This window comes from Salvelinus alpinus, chromosome 14 (assembly GCF_045679555.1).
Source record: "Salvelinus alpinus chromosome 14, SLU_Salpinus.1, whole genome shotgun sequence".
Taxonomy (NCBI): Eukaryota; Metazoa; Chordata; class Actinopteri; order Salmoniformes; family Salmonidae; genus Salvelinus; species Salvelinus alpinus.
The window spans coordinates 43,738,879-43,757,184 of NC_092099.1; the positions used below are offsets into that span (position 1 = coordinate 43,738,879).

Below are 18,306 nucleotides of genomic sequence, written 5' to 3' on the forward strand. Positions count from 1 at the left end.
GGGTTACAGCCATTGACTACTGTATAGTCTATACAGGACCCTTTACTAAGGGTTACAGTCATTGACTACTGTATAGTCTATACAGGACCCTTCATAAAGGGTTACAGCCATTGACCACTGTATAGTCTATATAGGACCCTTCATAAAGGGTTACAGTCATTGACCACTGTATAGTGTATACAGGACCCTTCATAAAGGGTTACAGCCATTGACCACTGTATAGTCTATATAGGACCCTTCATAAAGGGTTACAGTCATTGACCACTGTATAGTCTATACAGGACCCTTCATAAAGGGTTACAGTCATTGACTACTGTATAGTCTATACAGGACCCTTTACTAAGGGTTACAGTCATTGACTACTGTATAGTCTATACAGGACCCTTCATAAAGGGTTACAGCCATTGACCACTGTATAGTCTATGTAGGACCCTTCATAAAGGGTTACAGTCATTGACCACTGTATAGTCTATACAGGACCCTTCATGAAGGGTTACAGCCATTGTTTGTCTTGTGCCATTGCTGCCTACTATGTCTTAGTCACACAATGTTTACCCATTTGTCTAGTCAATGAACACTTCAATTTTGTGTACAAAAGATGAACAAAAGATTAAACAATCTTTAAGGTTGAATACAATGCGTTACAAGTGTGTGTGTGTGTGTGTTCACAGGTCCATTACCTGTTTGTGAGCATGGTCATAGGAGTTAACGTGGTTGTCAAACTCCTGGTGCTTGTAGTACTGCTTGTCACACAGATCACAGTAGAAGTTGGCCTTCGGGTCTTCCAAGGCTTTGGCCATGGTCGTCGTCCTCTCCTTCTCCGCGTAGTCCTGGGAGAAACAACAAGGACAACAACCACCTCTGTCAGGGAGAGAATCTAAATTCTATCTCAACTCAAAGTGTTTTGGTCACATACACATGATTAGCAGATGTTATTGCGAGTGTTGCGAAATGCTTATGGAATTAGATTCCCTCTCTGACACTGAGCTGAGATAGAATTATATTTCAGTGTCAGGGAGGGAATCTAATTCTATCTCAGCTCAGTGTCAGGGAGGGAATCTAATTCTATCTCAGCTCAGTGTCAGGGAGGGAATCTAATTCTATCTCAGCTCAGTGTCAGGGAGGGAATCTAATTCTATCTCAGCTCAGTGTCAGGGAGGGAATCTAATTCTATCTCAGCTCAGTGTCAGAGAGGGAATCTAATTCTATCTCAGCTCAGCAAAACGGGTTGAAATTAAATCCTTACAATTGGATAATAACCAGAAGATAGTAATGACATTATACTGTATGGCAGTGATTTCCCTATAGAATACATTATACCGTATGGCAGTGATGTCCCTATAGAATACATTATACTGTATGGCAGTGATTTCCCTATAGAATACATTATACTCTGTGGCAGTGATGTCCCTATAGAATACATTAAACCGTATGGCAGTGATGTCCCTATAGAATACATTATACTCTGTGGCAGTGATGTCCCTATAGAATACATTAAACCGTATGGCAGTGATGTCCCTATAGAATACAGTATACTGTATGGCAGTGATGTCCCTATAGAATACATTATACTGTATGGCAGTGATGTCCCTATAGAATACATTATACTGTGTGGCAGTGATGTCCCTATAGAATACATTATACTCTGTGGCAGTGATGTCCCTATAGAATACATTATACTCTGTGGCAGTGATGTCCCTATAGAATACATTATACTCTGTGGCAGTGATGTCCCTATAGAATACATTATACTGTGTGGCAGTGATGGCCCTATAGAATACATTATACTGTATGGCAGTGATTTCCCTATAGAATACATTATACTGTGTGGCAGTGATTTCCCTATAGAATACATTATACTGTGTGGCAGTGATGTCCCTATAGAATACATTATACTGTGTGGCAGTGATTTCCCTATAGAATACATTATACTGTGTGGCAGTGATTTCCCTATAGAATACATTATACTGTGTGGCAGTGATGTCCCTATAGAATACATTATACTGTGTGGCAGTGATTTCCCTATAGAATACATTAAACCGTATGGCAGTGATGTCCCTATAGAATACATTATACTGTGTGGCAGTGATTTCCCTACAGAATACATTATACTGTGTGGCAGTGATTTCCCTATAGAATACATTATACTCTGTGGCAGTGATGTCCCTATAGAATACATTATACTGTGTGGCAGTGATGTCCCTATAGAATACATTATACTGTGTGGCAGTGATGTCCCTATAGAATACATTATACTCTGTGGCAGTGATGTCCCTATAGAATACATTATACTCTGTGGCAGTGATGTCCCTATAGAATACATTATACTGTGTGGCAGTGATGTCCCTATAGAATACATTATACTGTATGGCAGTGATTTCCCTATAGAATACATTATACTGTGTGGCAGTCATGTCCCTATAGAATACATTATACTGTAAGGCAGTGATTTCCCTATAGAATACATTATACTGTGTGGCAGTGATTTCCCTATAGAATACATTATACTGTGTGGCAGTGATGTCCCTATAGAATACATTAAACCGTATGGCAGTGATGTCCCTATAGAATACATTATACTGTGTGGCAGTGATTTCCCTACAGAATACATTATACTCTGTGGCAGTGATGTCCCTATAGAATACATTATACTGTATGGCAGTGATTTCCCTATAGAATACATTATACTGTGTGGCAGTGATTTCCCTATAGAATACATTATACTGTGTGGCAGTGATGTCCCTATAGAATACATTAAACCGTATGGCAGTGATGTCCCTATAGAATACATTATACTGTGTGGCAGTGATTTCCCTATAGAATACATTATACTGTGTGGCAGTGATTTCCCTATAGAATACATTATACTGTGTGGCAGTGATGTCCCTATAGAATACATTAAACCGTATGGCAGTGATGTCCCTATAGAATACAGTATACTGTATGGCAGTGATTTCCCTATAGAATACATTATACTCTGTGGCAGTGATGTCCCTATAGAATACATTATACTCTGTGGCAGTGATTTCCCTACAGAATACATTATACTGTGTGGCAGTGATTTCCCTATAGAATACATTATACTCTGTGGCAGTGATGTCCCTATAGAATACATTATACTGTATGGCAGTGATTTCCCTATAGAATACATTATACTGTGTGGCAGTGATGTCCCTATAGAATACATTATACTGTATGGCAGTGATTTCCCTATAGAATACATTATACTCTGTGGCAGTGATGTCCCTATAGAATACATTATACTGTGTGGCAGTGATGTCCCTATAGAATACATTATACCGTATGGCAGTGATGTCCCTATAGAATACATTATACTGTATGGCAGTGATTTCCCTATAGAATACATTATACTGTGTGGCAGTCATGTCCCTATAGAATACATTATACTGTGTGGCAGTGATGTCCCTATAGAATACATTATACTGTATGGCAGTGATTTCCCTATAGAATACATTATACTGTATGGCAGTGATGTCCCTATAGAATACATTATACTCTGTGGCAGTGATGTCCCTATAGAATACATTAAACCGTATGGCAGTGATGTCCCTATAGAATACATTATACTGTATGGCAGTGATGTCCCTATAGAATACATTATACTCTGTGGCAGTGATGTCCCTATAGAATACATTAAACCGTATGGCAGTGATGTCCCTATAGAATACATTATACTGTGTGGCAGTGATTTCTCTATAGAATACATTATACTGTATGGCAGTGATGTCCCTATAGAATACATTATACTGTGTGGCAGTCATGTCCCTATAGAATACATTATACTGTATGGCAGTGATGTCCCTATAGAATACATTATACTGTGTGGCAGTGATGTCCCTATAGAATATATTATACACACGGTTGACAACATCTTTATAACATTCTATATGAATAAACCACAATAAAAAACAATTCTGCCCGTTAATTTGAGATGCATCGCAAGGGCAAAGTGTTGATACTATGTGCGTGTCCGTGCTTGGTGTTGACCGTGGTTTTCTGACGTTATTCTACGCTATACCAGAGTCAGATAGAAACAGATGACTCTACAGGGGGTATACTATTTACCCTCAGATTTAATAACAGACACGTTGTTCACGTCATCTTGATTTTCTATGCATAATTTGCAAAGCGGGATGTTTTGTAGTAGTTGTAGCGCCTTTCAATATAATGCTCTTTGAAAACCCAATTAATCTGTTTCACCTGGATCCCAATTTTCTCCTTTTGATATTTGGTATTAAATATTGATTTTCAACAAAACGGAGATGAGGGTAGTTTCACTGGGGGGGGCATATCATATTTGAAATCGAATTTATTCAAAAGTGGCAATCTGCAGTTGTTACATCTATATTTGGACTTATAAATAATGATATGAACCCATTGATTCTTGAAAAATATAACCTATAGATGCCTTATGAGCTTAGTTCAACTGTCGCACCCTCATCACAAACCCAAAATAGAAGCTTGTTTCACTCTGTTTGTAAACAAAGTACATTTAAACAAACACTGTATAGCCTCAAAACATGGTTAAAACTATAACTTTGAAATCATGGCCGGTCAATCCTTGCATCCGTAGCTCTAGTCTATGAATTTGAGAGTAGCTACATTCTCCAGGCTCGTCCCTGAGATTATTACCAAAGCAGTGGCAGGGATTACACTTTGTTATTGTTTCAATTTGCGGATTGCCACTTTAATGCTTAGGATATATGGGAAACGTGTACATTCAAAGCTCTGTTGGATAAAGAGAAAACTTCCAATTCCCAAAAGGTCTCATGTTCAAACATCCCAGAGGCTAGAGAAGAAGAAAGTAACGTCATTCATGCTTTGAATCCATTTACACTGTAACTCATCCTTTAGTGCTGACATGAAAACCACGACCACAATGAAGCCTTGGACAGATCCTCCTAAAAGGTGAAATCACAACGTCAACAAATATAAAGTAATAGCCAAAAATACCCAGCGGACAATAGACCTTCTCGTGATTTTAGTTTCTAAAACGTAATTCAATGGTTTGCATTTTCACACTGGTATAAGATTAGACTTCAAACAGCTATAGTTGAACCCTGAGATGAACTTTCATCGATGTTTAAAACGCTATTTAGTGCTTTTGACCTGAGCATTATGGGTTCCTATGCGGTGAATAGGGTGCCGTATCAGACGCAACCCTGGTGTTCAGGTTAAACCCTCTGCTTTTAAAATATTGCGTCATCTGTCCATTGGCAGATGGTTCTATACCCGTCAATCATTTCAGGAGGCTTAATGGTTCTCTACCCGTCAATCATTTCAGGAGGCTTAATGGTTCTCTACCCGTCAATCATTTCAGGAGGCTTAATGGTTCTCTACCCGTCAATCATTTCAGGAGGCTTAATGGTTCTATACCCGTCAATCATTTCAGGAGGCTTAATGGTTCTCTACCCGTCAATCATTTCAGGAGGCTTAATGGTTCTATACCCGTCAATCAGTTCAGGAGGCTTAATGGTTCTCTACCCGTCAATCATTTCAGGAGGCTTAATGGTTCTCTACCCGTCAATCAGTTCAGGAGGCTTAATGGTTCTCTACCCGTCAATCATTTCAGGAGGCTTAATGGTTCTATACCCTTCAATCAGTTCAGGAGGCTTAGTGGTTCTCTACCCGTCAATCAGTTCAGGAGGCTTAATGGTTCTATACCCGTCAATCAGTTCAGGAGGCTTAATGGTTCTATACCCGTCAATCAGTTCAGGAGGCTTAATGGTTCTCTACCCGTCAATCAGTTCAGGAGGCTTAATGGTTCTATACCCGTCAATCATTTCAGGAGGCTTAATGGTTCTCTACCCGTCAATCAGTTCAGGAGGCTTAATGGTTCTATACCCGTCAATCAGTTCAGGAGGCTTAGTGGTTCTCTACCCGTCAATCAGTTCAGGAGGCTTAATGGTTCTATACCCGTCAATCAGTTCAGGAGGCTTAATGGTTCTCTACCCGTCAATCAGTTCAGGAGGCTTAATGGTTCTATACCCGTCAATCAGTTCAGGAGGCTTAATGGTTCTCTACCCGTCAATCAGTTCAGGAGGCTTAATGGTTCTATACCCGTCAATCAGTTCAGGAGGCTTAATGGTTCTCTACCCGTCAATCAGTTCAGGAGGCTTAATGGTTCTATACCCGTCAATCAGTTCAGGAGGCTTAATGGTTCTATACCCGTCAATCAGTTCAGGAGGCTTAATGGTTCTATACCCGTCAATCATTTCAGGAGGCTTAATGGTTCTATACCCGTCAATCAGTTCAGGAGGCTTAATGGTTCTCTACCCGTCAATCAGTTCAGGAGGCTTAGTGGTTCTATACCCGTCAATCAATTCAGGAGGCTTAGTGGTTCTATACCCGTCAATCAGTTCAGGAGGCTTAATGGTTCTCTACCCGTCAATCAGTTCAGGAGGCTTAGTGGTTATTTTTTTCCTCAATGAGTGCAGGACCTAAAGTGGCTCAAATTGCTGTACAATAATATTGTCATTAATGGGGAGAGAACCCACTCAGGCCATTGTGTGGGGTCAGTCCCGACATGGACCTCACCACTTTACGCTGATATCACAGTCCATTACAGACCCAGAGAGGTGTAATGGGGTGTGTGTGTGCGTGTGTGTGTGTCTGCGTGCCTGTGTCAAGTGTTCAGATGAGCTGATGAGTTGTGAAAATGCCTTCTGTGCCTAAATATTATAGACTAAAACAAGTGATACTGATTGAAACCAGAAGCAACACACACTAATTCAACATCAACACAACTCATTATCAGCCCTTGCTAAGGTATACTGTGAATCTATAAACCAGACAATTGGTCTTAATACACAGGTGGTATTAAATGTGGAATGGGAATAAGCAATGCATCGAAGGTATTCGTAACAAGTAACCCTGAATATATGTGTTGATTCGTTAGGTTAGGACTGGCCTGTATCAATGGTTCATTAGAATGGTGGATCTAAAGTTTCAAATGATGGTTTCAAATCTCAAGATTGGATCCAGGCAGCTTTGGGCTCTATAGTTTAATGATCATATGTGCAATCGTATCTTACTCTCAAGAGCTCTAATTAATGGTCGCTTAATAGCATAAATTAAAAAAGTTTATATGAAAGATCAGAGAAATTAGTGGGGAAAGATCATTTTTCATCTGATATGAAGTTTATGCAAGTTCAGAAAAGGGAGAGTCATCAGTAAATCTCTATCTGTATTAACCTCAATATACTGTACGTTTCTAACACGGGGGGTCGGGGGGCGGGGAGCGGGGGGCGAGGAGCGGGGAGGCGAGGAGCGGGGAGCGAGGGGCGAGGAGAGGGGGGCGGGGAGCGGGGGGTGAGGAGAGGGGGGTGGGGAGCGGGGGGTGAGGAGAGGGGGGCGGGAAGCGGGGGGGTGAGGAGCGGGGGTGGGGAGCGGGGGGTGAGGAGCGGGGGGGCGAGGAGCGGGGGGTGAGGAGCGGGGGTGGTGGGGGCAGAGCTTAGGCAATTAAAAAACAAAAAAACATGGCGCAGAGGAATTGGTGTGAAGCTGTGAAGTCATTTACACTGCAGATAGATCTATTCACCGTTGGTGAACCAAGGCTCGGTGGGGTGCTGGGAGAGAGGCTAACCGTCTGAGCCGCTGTGCCACCGCTCTCCCCCTCTCTCCCTCTCCTACACCTCCCCTCCACCCAGTCACCCAGCTGAGCAATACCTCTCCCCCTCTCTCCCTCTCCTACACCTCCCCTCCACCCAGTCACTCCGCCGAGCAATACCTCTACCCCTCTAAACCACCGAGACCCGGTCCCCCTCCAACACCCCTCTTCACCCAGTCACCCAGCTGAGCTACGCCGAGACCCGGTCCCTCTCCAACACCCCTCTTCACCCAGTCACCCAGCTGAGCTACGCCGAGACCCGGTCCCCCTCCAACACCCCTCTTCACCCAGTCACCCTGCTGAGCTACGCCGAGACCCGGTCCCTCTCCAACACCCCTCTTCACCCAGTCACCCAGCTGAGCTACGCCGAGACCCGGTCCCCCTCCAACACCCCTCTTCACCCAGTCACCCAGCTGAGCTACGCCGAGACCCGGTCCCCCTCCAACACCCCTCTTCACCCAGTCACCCAGCTGAGCTACGCCGAGACCCGGTCCCTCTCCAACACCCCTCTTCACCCAGTCACCCAGCTGAGCTACGCCGAGACCCGGTCCCCCTCCAACACCCCTCTTCACCCAGTCACCCAGCTGAGCTACGCCGAGACCCGGTCCCCCTCCAACACCCCTCTTCACCCAGTCACCCAGCTGAGCTACGCCGAGACATGATCCCCCTCCACCACCCCTCTTCACCCAGTCACCCAGCTGAGCTACGCCGAGACCCGGTACCCCTCCAACACCCCTCTTCACCCAGTCACCCAGCTGAGCTACGCCGAGACCCGGTACCCCTCCAACACCACTCATCACCCAGTCACCCTGCTGAGCTACGCTGAGACCCGGTCCCCCTCCAACACCCCTCTTCACCCAGTCACCCAGCTGAGCTACGCCGAGACCCGGTCCCCCTCCAACACCCCTCTTCACCCAGTCACCCAGCTGAGCTACGCCGAGACCCGGTACCCCTCCAACACCCCCCTTCACCCAGTCACCCAGCTGAGCTATGCCGAGACCCGGTCCCCCTCCAACACCCCTCTTCACCCAGTCACCCAGCTGAGCTACGCCGAGACCCGATCCCCCTCCAACACCCCTCTTCACCCAGTCACCCAGCTGAGCTACGCCGAGACCCGGTCCCCCTCCAACACCACTCTTCACCCAGTCACCCAGCTGAGCTACGCCGAGACATGATCCCCCTCCAACACCCCTCTTTACCCAGTCACCCAGCTGAGCTACGCCGAGACCCGGTCCCCCTCCAACACCCCTCTTCACCCAGTCACCCAGCTGAGCTACGCCGAGACCCGGTCCCCCTCCAACACCCCTCTTCACCCAGTCACCCAGCTGAGCTACGCCGAGACCCGGTCCCCCTCCAACACCCCTCTTCACCCAGTCACCCAGCTGAGCTACGCCGAGACCCGGTCCCCCTCCAACACCCCTCTTCACCCAGTCACCCAGCTGAGCTACGCCGAGACCCGGTCCCTCTCCAACACCCCTCTTCACCCAGTCACCCAGCTGAGCTACGCCGAGACCCGGTCCCCCTCCAACACCCCTCTTCACCCAGTCACCCAGCTGAGCTACGCCGAGACCCGGTCCCCCTCCAACACCCCTCTTCACCCAGTCACCCAGCTGAGCTACGCCGAGACCCGGTACCCCTCCAACACCCCCCTTCACCCAGTCATCCAGCTGAGCTACGCCGAGACCCGGTCCCCCTCCAACACCCCTCTTCACCCAGTCACCCAGCTGAGCTACGCCGAGACCCGGTCCCCCTCCAACACCCCTCTTCACCCAGTCACCCAGCTGAGCTACGCCGAGACATGATCCCCCTCCACCACCCCTCTTCACCCAGTCACCCAGCTGAGCTACGCCGAGACCCGGTCCCCCTCCAACACCCCCCTTCACCCAGTCACCCAGCTGAGCTACGCCGAGACCCGGTACCCCTCCAACACCCCTCTTCACCCAGTCACCCAGCTGAGCTACGCCGAGACCCGGTACCCCTCCAACACCACTCATCACCCAGTCACCCTGCTGAGCTACGCTGAGACCCGGTCCCCCTCCAACACCCCTCTTCACCCAGTCACCCAGCTGAGCTACGCCGAGACCCGGTCCCCCTCCAACACCCCTCTTCACCCAGTCACCCAGCTGAGCTACGCCGAGACCCGGTACCCCTCCAACACCCCCCTTCACCCAGTCACCCAGCTGAGCTATGCCGAGACCCGGTCCCCCTCCAACACCCCTCTTCACCCAGTCACCCAGCTGAGCTACGCCGAGACCCGATCCCCCTCCAACACCCCTCTTCACCCAGTCACCCAGCTGAGCTACGCCGAGACCCGGTCCCCCTCCAACACCACTCTTCACCCAGTCACCCAGCTGAGCTACGCCGAGACATGATCCCCCTCCAACACCCCTCTTTACCCAGTCACCCAGCTGAGCTACGCCGAGACCCGGTCCCCCTCCAACACCCCTCTTCACCCAGTCACCCAGCTGAGCTACGCCGAGACCCGGTCCCCCTCCAACACCCCTCTTCACCCAGTCACCCAGCTGAGCTACGCCGAGACCCGGTCCCCCTCCAACACCCCTCTTCACCCAGTCACCCAGCTGAGCTACGCCGAGACCCGGTCCCCCTCCAACACCCCTCTTCACCCAGTCACCCAGCTGAGCTACGCCGAGACCCGGTCCCTCTCCAACACCCCTCTTCACCCAGTCACCCAGCTGAGCTACGCCGAGACCCGGTCCCCCTCCAACACCCCTCTTCACCCAGTCACCCAGCTGAGCTACGCCGAGACCCGGTCCCCCTCCAACACCCCTCTTCACCCAGTCACCCAGCTGAGCTACGCCGAGACCCGGTACCCCTCCAACACCCCCCTTCACCCAGTCATCCAGCTGAGCTACGCCGAGACCCGGTCCCCCTCCAACACCCCTCTTCACCCAGTCACCCAGCTGAGCTACGCCGAGACCCGGTCCCCCTCCAACACCCCTCTTCACCCAGTCACCCAGCTGAGCTACGCCGAGACATGATCCCCCTCCACCACCCCTCTTCACCCAGTCACCCAGCTGAGCTACGCCGAGACCCGGTCCCCCTCCAACACCCCCCTTCACCCAGTCACCCAGCTGAGCTATGCCGAGACCCGGTCCCCCTCCAACACCCCCCTTCACCCAGTCACCCAGCTGAGCTACGCCGAGACATGATCCCCCTCCACCAGACACTAAATTACAAAACACAGGGGGTCTGGACTCTCAAGGGTATTCAGGATACTTTTGAAGCAGGAAAGGAGAACATAGCTATACAGAACATAAAGTGAACAAAAATATGAGCGCAAAATGAAAAGTTTTGGTCCCATGTTTCATGAGATTAAATAAAAGATCCCAGAAATTTTACATACAGACAAAAAGCATATTTCTCTCAAATGTTGTGCACAAAATTGTTTACATCCATATGAGTGAGCATTTCTCCTTTGCCAAGATAATCCATCCACCTGACAGGTGTGGCATATCAAGAAGCTGATCATTACACAGGTGCACCTTGTGCTGGGGACAATAAAAGGCCACTCTAAAATGTGCAGTTTTGTCACACAACACAATGCCACAGATGTCTCAGGTTTTGAGGGAGTGTGCAATTGGCATGCTGACTGCAGGAATGTCCACTAGAGCTGTTGCCAGAGAATGTAATGTTCATTTTTCTACCATAAGCCGCTCCAACGTCGTTTCAGAGAATTTGTTTAGAGTATGTCCAACGGGCCTCACAGCTACAGAACATGTGTAACCACGCCAACCCAGGACTTCCACATCCGACTTCTTCACCTGCGGGGTCATCTGAGCTGTTGAAACTGTTGGTTTGCACAACCAAAGTATTTATGCAGAAACTATCAGAAACCGACTCATGTAAGCTTATCTGCGTGCTCGTCATCCTCACCAGGGTCTTTACCTGACTGCATTTTGGCATCTTAACCGACTTCAGTGGACAAATGCTCTCCTTCGATGGCCACTGGCACGCTGGATAAGTGTGCTCTTCATGGATGAGTCCCGGTTTTAACTGTACCGGGCAGATGGCAGACAATGTGTATGGCGTTGGCTGTGCGAGCGGTTTGCTGACGTCAATGTTGTGAACAGAGTGCGCCATGGTGGAGGTGGGGTTATGGTATGGGGAGGCATAAGCTACTGAAAACCAACACAATTGCATTTTATCAATGGCAATTTGAATGTACAGAGATACCGTGATGAGATCCTGAGGCCCATTGTTATGCCATTCACCCGCCGCCATCACCTCATGTTTCAGCATGATAAGGCACAGCCCCATGTCGCAAGGATCTGGACACAATTCCTGGAAGCTGAAAATGTCCCAGTTCTGCCATGGCCTGCATACTCACCAGACATGACACACATTGAGCATGTGTGGGATGCTCTGGATTGACGTGTACGACAACGTGTTCCAGTTACCGCAAACAACCAGCAACTTCGCACAGTCATTGAAGAGGAGTGGGACAACATTCCACAGGCCACAATCAACAGCCTGATCAACTCAGGTATTTGTAACCAACAGATGCATATCTGTATTCTCAGTCATATGAAAAGAATAGGATATGGCCTAATGAATTTATATCAATTGACTGATTTCGTCCACCACAGTCATCTGGTTTGTTCAGTGTAGGAACGTCCACCACAGTCATCTGGTTTGTTCAGTGTAGGAACGTCCACCACAGTCATCTGGTTTGTTCAGTGTAGGAACGTCCACCACAGTCATCTGATTTGTTCAGTGTAGAACGTCCACCACAGTCATCTGGTTTGTTCAGTGTAGGAACGTTCACCACAGTCGTCTGGTTTGGTCAGTGTAGAACGTTCACCACAGTCATCTGGTTTGTTCAGTGTAGGAACATCCACCACAGTCATCTGGTTTGTTCAGTGTAGACGTCCACCACAGTCATCTGGTTTGTTCAGTGTAGAACGTCCACCACAGTCATCTGGTTTGTTCAGTGTAGGAACATCCACCACAGTCATCTGATTTGTTCAGTGTAGAACGTCCACCACAGTCATCTGATTTGTTCAGTGTAGAACATCCACCACAGTCATCTGGTTTGTTCAGTGTAGAACGTCCACCACAGTCATCTGGTTTGTTCAGTGTAGAACGTCCACCACAGTCATCTGGTTTGTTCAGTGTAGAACGTCCACCACAGTCATCTGGTTTGTTCAGTGTAGGAACGTCCACCAGAGTCATCTGGTTTGTTCAGTGTAGGAACGTCCACCACAGTCGTCTGGTTTGTTCAGTGTAGAACGTCCACCAGAGTCATCTGGTTTGTTCAGTGTAGAACATCCACCACAGTCATCTGGTTTGTTCAGTGTAGAACATCCACCACAGTCATCTGGTTTGTTCAGTGTAGAACGTCCACCAGAGTCATCTGGTTTGTTCAGTGTAGAACGTCCACCACAGTCGTCTGATTTGTTCAGTGTAGGAACGTCCACCAGAGTCATCTGGTAGCAACTCTATTCACACTTTCTCTGCAGCGAGAAAAGAACACGTAGCTATACTACAGTGGTCTGGTAGTCGTTTAGCGTTGTCTGTCAGTCTCTCTCTCTCTCTCTACGCAACACTAGGCTAGGCTAACCAACACCACATGATTTTCCCTCTGCAGAGGCTAATGCTAATACACAGGTTTGTCCCATTGCAGAGCGCCTTAAAACTAACCCAAAGGTTTCTCCCTCTGCAGAGGCTAATGCTAATACAAAGGTTTGTCGCTTTGCAGAGCGCCTTAACTAACCCAAAGGTTTTCCTCCCTCTGCAGAGGCTAATGCTAATACAAAGGTTGGTCTCTTTGCGGAGCTCTATAGCTAACCCATAGGTTTGTCCCTCTGCGGAGGCTAATGCTAATACAAAGGTTTCTCCCTCTGCAGAGGCTAATGCTAATACAAAGGTTTCTCCCTCTGCAGAGGCTAATGCTAATACAAAGGTTTCTCCCTCTGCAGAGGCTAATGCTAATACAAAGGTTTCTCCCTCTGCAGAGGCTAATGCTAATACAAAGGTTTCTCCCTCTGCAGAGGCTAATGCTAATACAAAGGTTTCTCCCTCTGCAGAGGCTAATGCTAATACAAAGGTTTCTCCCTCTGCAGAGGCTAATGCTAACCCACAGGACAATGCACAGCTCCAGCCCAGCCTCTCTCTCCCTCTGAGAGAAGTGTATTATTATCAATCAAGGTAACTGTGTTATTCCCCTGGGCTAGGAGTACAGAGAGGCCCCGAACCTGGACTATTAGACTACAATGACACGTAATCTCACTGTTTAACCCCATCTCATTGACTAAAGCTGAGGCCACGTGAAAATGAAAATGTTTAGTGAACCGTTTTATGAGGGAAAACATTTTGCCGATTTTCTTTAATTTAGAATGACATTAGAACGTCAAAAGACAGAGTATTTATAAAGCAGAGGACTATGGTATGTCTTTATTAAAACACATCCAAACAGAAGTGGCACACAGGGCCTATAGACTGGAGTTGTATAGTTAACACTATAGGAAGAATACACTGTAGGAAGAAACAACTCTGTCTGAAACATGAAGGATACAACTAGCTCTTAGAGGAAGTAGACCTACTGTGAGTAAGATGACACTATACAGGAACAACTCTGTCTGAAACATGAAGGATACAACTAGCTCTTAGAGGAAGTAGACCTACTGTGAGTAAGATGACACTATACAGGAACAACTCTGTCTGAAACATGAAGGATACAACTAGCTCTTAGAGGAAGTAGGCCTACTGTGAGTAAGATGACACTATACAGGAACAACTCTTAGAGGAAGTAGGGCTACTGTGAGTAAGATGACACTATACAGGAACAACTCTTAGAGGAAGTAGGCCTACTGTGAGTAAGATGACACTATACAGGAACAACTCTTAGAGGAAGTAGGCCTACTGTGAGTAAGATGACACTATACAGGAACAACTCTTAGAGGAAGTAGGCCTACTGTGAGTAAGATGACACTATACAGGAACAACTCTTAGAGGAAGTAGCCCTACTGTGAGTAAGATGACACTATACAGGAACAACTCTTAGAGGAAGTAGGCCTACTGTGAGTAAGATGACACTATACAGGAACAACTCTTAGAGGAAGTAGGCCTACTGTGAGTAAGATGACACTATACAGGAACAACTCTTAGAGGAAGTAGCCCTACTGTGAGTAAGATGACACTATACAGGAACAACTCTTAGAGGAAGTAGGCCTACTGCGAGTAAGATGACACTATACATGAACAACTCTTAGAGGAAGTAGGCCTACTGTGAGTAAGATGACACTATAGTTGCATCTATACATTGATCGTCAGTCACATCTTTTCACTGATTGTGATGGGTGACCTCATCGCAACAGACGATATGAGACAGCTGGCATAGATTTGCTTTCAAAATCCACCTGTGTTTGGATTGATGTTGTTCCACTGAAAGGGTGGTGGTGGGGGGTGAGGATTCAAAACATAATTGATCCTAAGAGGCCAGAGGTTGACAACCATGAGCCATAATATTATCAACAACATGAAGATATTATGAAAACGAATAAAGATCTATACAGTTCTTATTTATTCACCGTTAATATTTCTAGAACCCTTCAAAACTACATATTCAAAAATTTAAATGGAATTTCTCTCTAAACTATTATACTTTCAGAGAAGCTTGCATAATATAGCAGGAAATAGATAACTGAAATTATTAGCTTTGCAAATTGTATTCAGAAAATACTATTGTAAATTCATGTATGCTCTCCATCTCTTTGGTAAAAGTGCCCACAGGGAATTGAGTGGAAAACTCCACTATTAAAACACCTTAAGAGATATTCCATTGCTAATCCAATTGTAGACCAGGGAAAAGATCTTCGAGGACATCCACGGCCGATCCACGGCCTGTTCACCCCGCTATCATCCAGATGGCCAGGTCAGTACAGGTGCATCAACGCTGGGACCGAGAGACTGAAAAACAGCTTCTATCTCAGGGCCATCAGACTGTTAAATAGCCATCACTAGCACATTAGAGGCTGCTGCGCTATATATACATATACTTGAAATCATTGGCCACTTTAATAAATTGAACACTAGTCACTTTAATAATGTGTACATATCTTACATTACTCATCTTATATGTATATATTCTATACTATCTACTGTATCAGTCTATGCTGCTCTGGCATTGCTCGTCCATATATTTATATATTCTTCATTACATTCCTTTACTTAGATTTGTGTGTGTTGGGTATAGGTTGTGATATTGTTAGTTAGTACTTATTACAGCACAGTTGGAGCTAGAAACACAAGCCATTTGCTACACCCGCAATAACATCTGCTCAACACAGGTATAAATAAAATATATTAAAATGTCATTTGATTTGAACCTAGAAGAAAGATCTCCTTAGTTCCAAGTGTTTTCATTACCTATCAAACAGTCCTGAGAAATGTTTCCTTTATATTTCCATTAACTTGTGCAGTGATTTTTTTTTTTATGTTGACATTTAAAAAATGGATTCAACAATTACCTGCTGCAATGCATTTCCATGGAACTATCTTGCGTTGATAAAAAAACAGCTGAACGTAATGACGTCATAATCTAAAAAGATTAAACATTCCGCAAAAAAACCTAGTGTTAAATATCCAATATCCAGAAAAATTGCTCATTAAATAAATTGGTGACAGTCTGTATACCCTCCCACCTTTTTCATGTCTCAGGTAGCCCGCAAATGCCAGCATGGGGACAGAACGCAAAAAAATCCTAATATTTGAGTCATAATTCTCATACGCTAACGTATCGCCAAAGGTCCGTTCCCGTTTCCGTGGAGAAACGTGCACTCCTTGAAGATCTGATATAATTGGATGGTGAAACTTACATCCAGCCAACCAGAAAATCAATGTGAAGAAATTCAGGCATTCTTGAAAGTCAGGACAATCCTTGTCCTGTAAATATATATTTTTACCTTTTTAAATAGGTAGATTTAGCAAGTAGTAGGCGTTTAAAATGAAATACAGAGTGGAGTTTTATAGTTACCTGACGACATCCCCTGCACCTCGTACTTTCAAAATGATTTGGCAATCAGTTTCCATCATAATTTGTCGCAAATAAGACCCTTTTTGACCCTGTGAAACAGAGGTGATGTTGATTTTCAGAATATTTCACCTACGGCTGACGTTTCCAGTGTTTGTATTTTTTTAGTTTTTTTTGCCACATTGGTTTTGTCGAATAATCCTGGGTCAATGGAAACCATTGTTTCCATAGTGACTCAAAACAGTCTGCGACTTGACTGGTACTGTTATACATCAAATAGCATTTCAAGTCTGGAGTTTCCACAAAGCTCCTTGGATCTGGATCCTCAGAGGCCTATCTGATCTAACTACATCAAGACGTTTCTCATCAGGAGTTACCAGTCATACAGACTGCATGATATGAAAGGTTACGTACTACAACAAACTTGGAAGCTATATTGTTTCCTTGAACAACAATACCCCTATGTACTACCGGTCAAAGGTTTTAGGACACCTACTCATTCAAGGGTTTTTCTTTATTTTTACTATTTTCCACATTGTAGAATAATAGTGAAGACATCAAAACTATGACATAACACATATGGAATCATGTAGTAACCAAAAAAGTGTTAAACAAATAAAAACATGACCCAACACACCTCCAGGCTGTGTAAGGGATATTTGACCAAGAAGGAGAGCGATGGAGTGCTGCATCAGATGACCTGGCCTACACAATCCCCCGACCTCAACCAGTCGGATTGCAGAGTGAAGGAAAAGCAGCCAACATATGCTCAGCATATGAGGTAACTCCGTCAATACCATTGCAAAAGCAATCCAGGTGGAGCTGGTTGAGAGAATGCCAAGAGTGAGCAAAGCTGTCATCAAGAAAAAACGATGGTCATTTGAAGAATCTCAAATATATATTTTTTTTAGATTTGTTTAACACTTACTACATAACAGTTACTGCATAATTGCTTATGTGTTATTTCATAGTTTTTATGTCTTCACTATTATTCTACAATGTAGAAAATAGTTAAAAATGAAGACAAAACATTGAATGGGTAGGTGTTCTAAAACGGTTAAACAGTGTAAAGGGTATTGCAGGTACAACATTATATACTGAGTCGAAATGCTCTTGAACAAATCCTCAAGGGGCATTTTGCTGTTGCACCTTGGACTACACCTTTAGAATGACACCTTGGATTACAGATACAGAATGACACTTCGGTCTACAGATACAGAATGACACCTTGGTCTACAGATACAGAATGACACCTTGGTCTACAGATACAGAATGACACCTTGGACTACAGATTTAGAATGACACATTGGACTACACCTTTAGAATGACACCTTGGACTACAGATACAGAATGACACCTTGGTCTACAGATACAGAATGACACCTTGGTCTACAGATACAGAATGGCACCTTGGTCCACAGCTTTAGAATGACACATTGGACTACACCTTTAGAATGACACCTTGGACTACAGATACAGAATGACACCTTGGACTGTAGATACAGAATGACACCTTGGACTACAGATACAGAATGACACCTTGGTCCACAGCTTTAGAATGACACATTGGACTACACCTTTAGAATGACACCTTGGACTACAGATACAGAATGACACCTTGGACTGTAGATACAGAATGACACCTTGGACTACAGATACAGAATGACACCTTGGTCCACAGCTT

At 45.5% G+C, this 18,306-nt stretch overlaps 1 protein-coding gene across 1 annotated transcript in view; it reads right to left on the reverse strand.

Moving 5' to 3' along the window:
• The window catches only part of LOC139538935 (G patch domain-containing protein 8-like), a 177,201-nt gene that overhangs the window by 17,397 nt on the left and 141,498 nt on the right, over positions 1-18,306 (reverse strand). Inside the window, exon 2 of the mRNA XM_071341519.1 lies at positions 681-830. Within this exon, the coding sequence (XP_071197620.1) occupies positions 681-830 (150 nt within the window). The remainder of the gene's footprint in view (positions 1-680; positions 831-18,306) is intronic.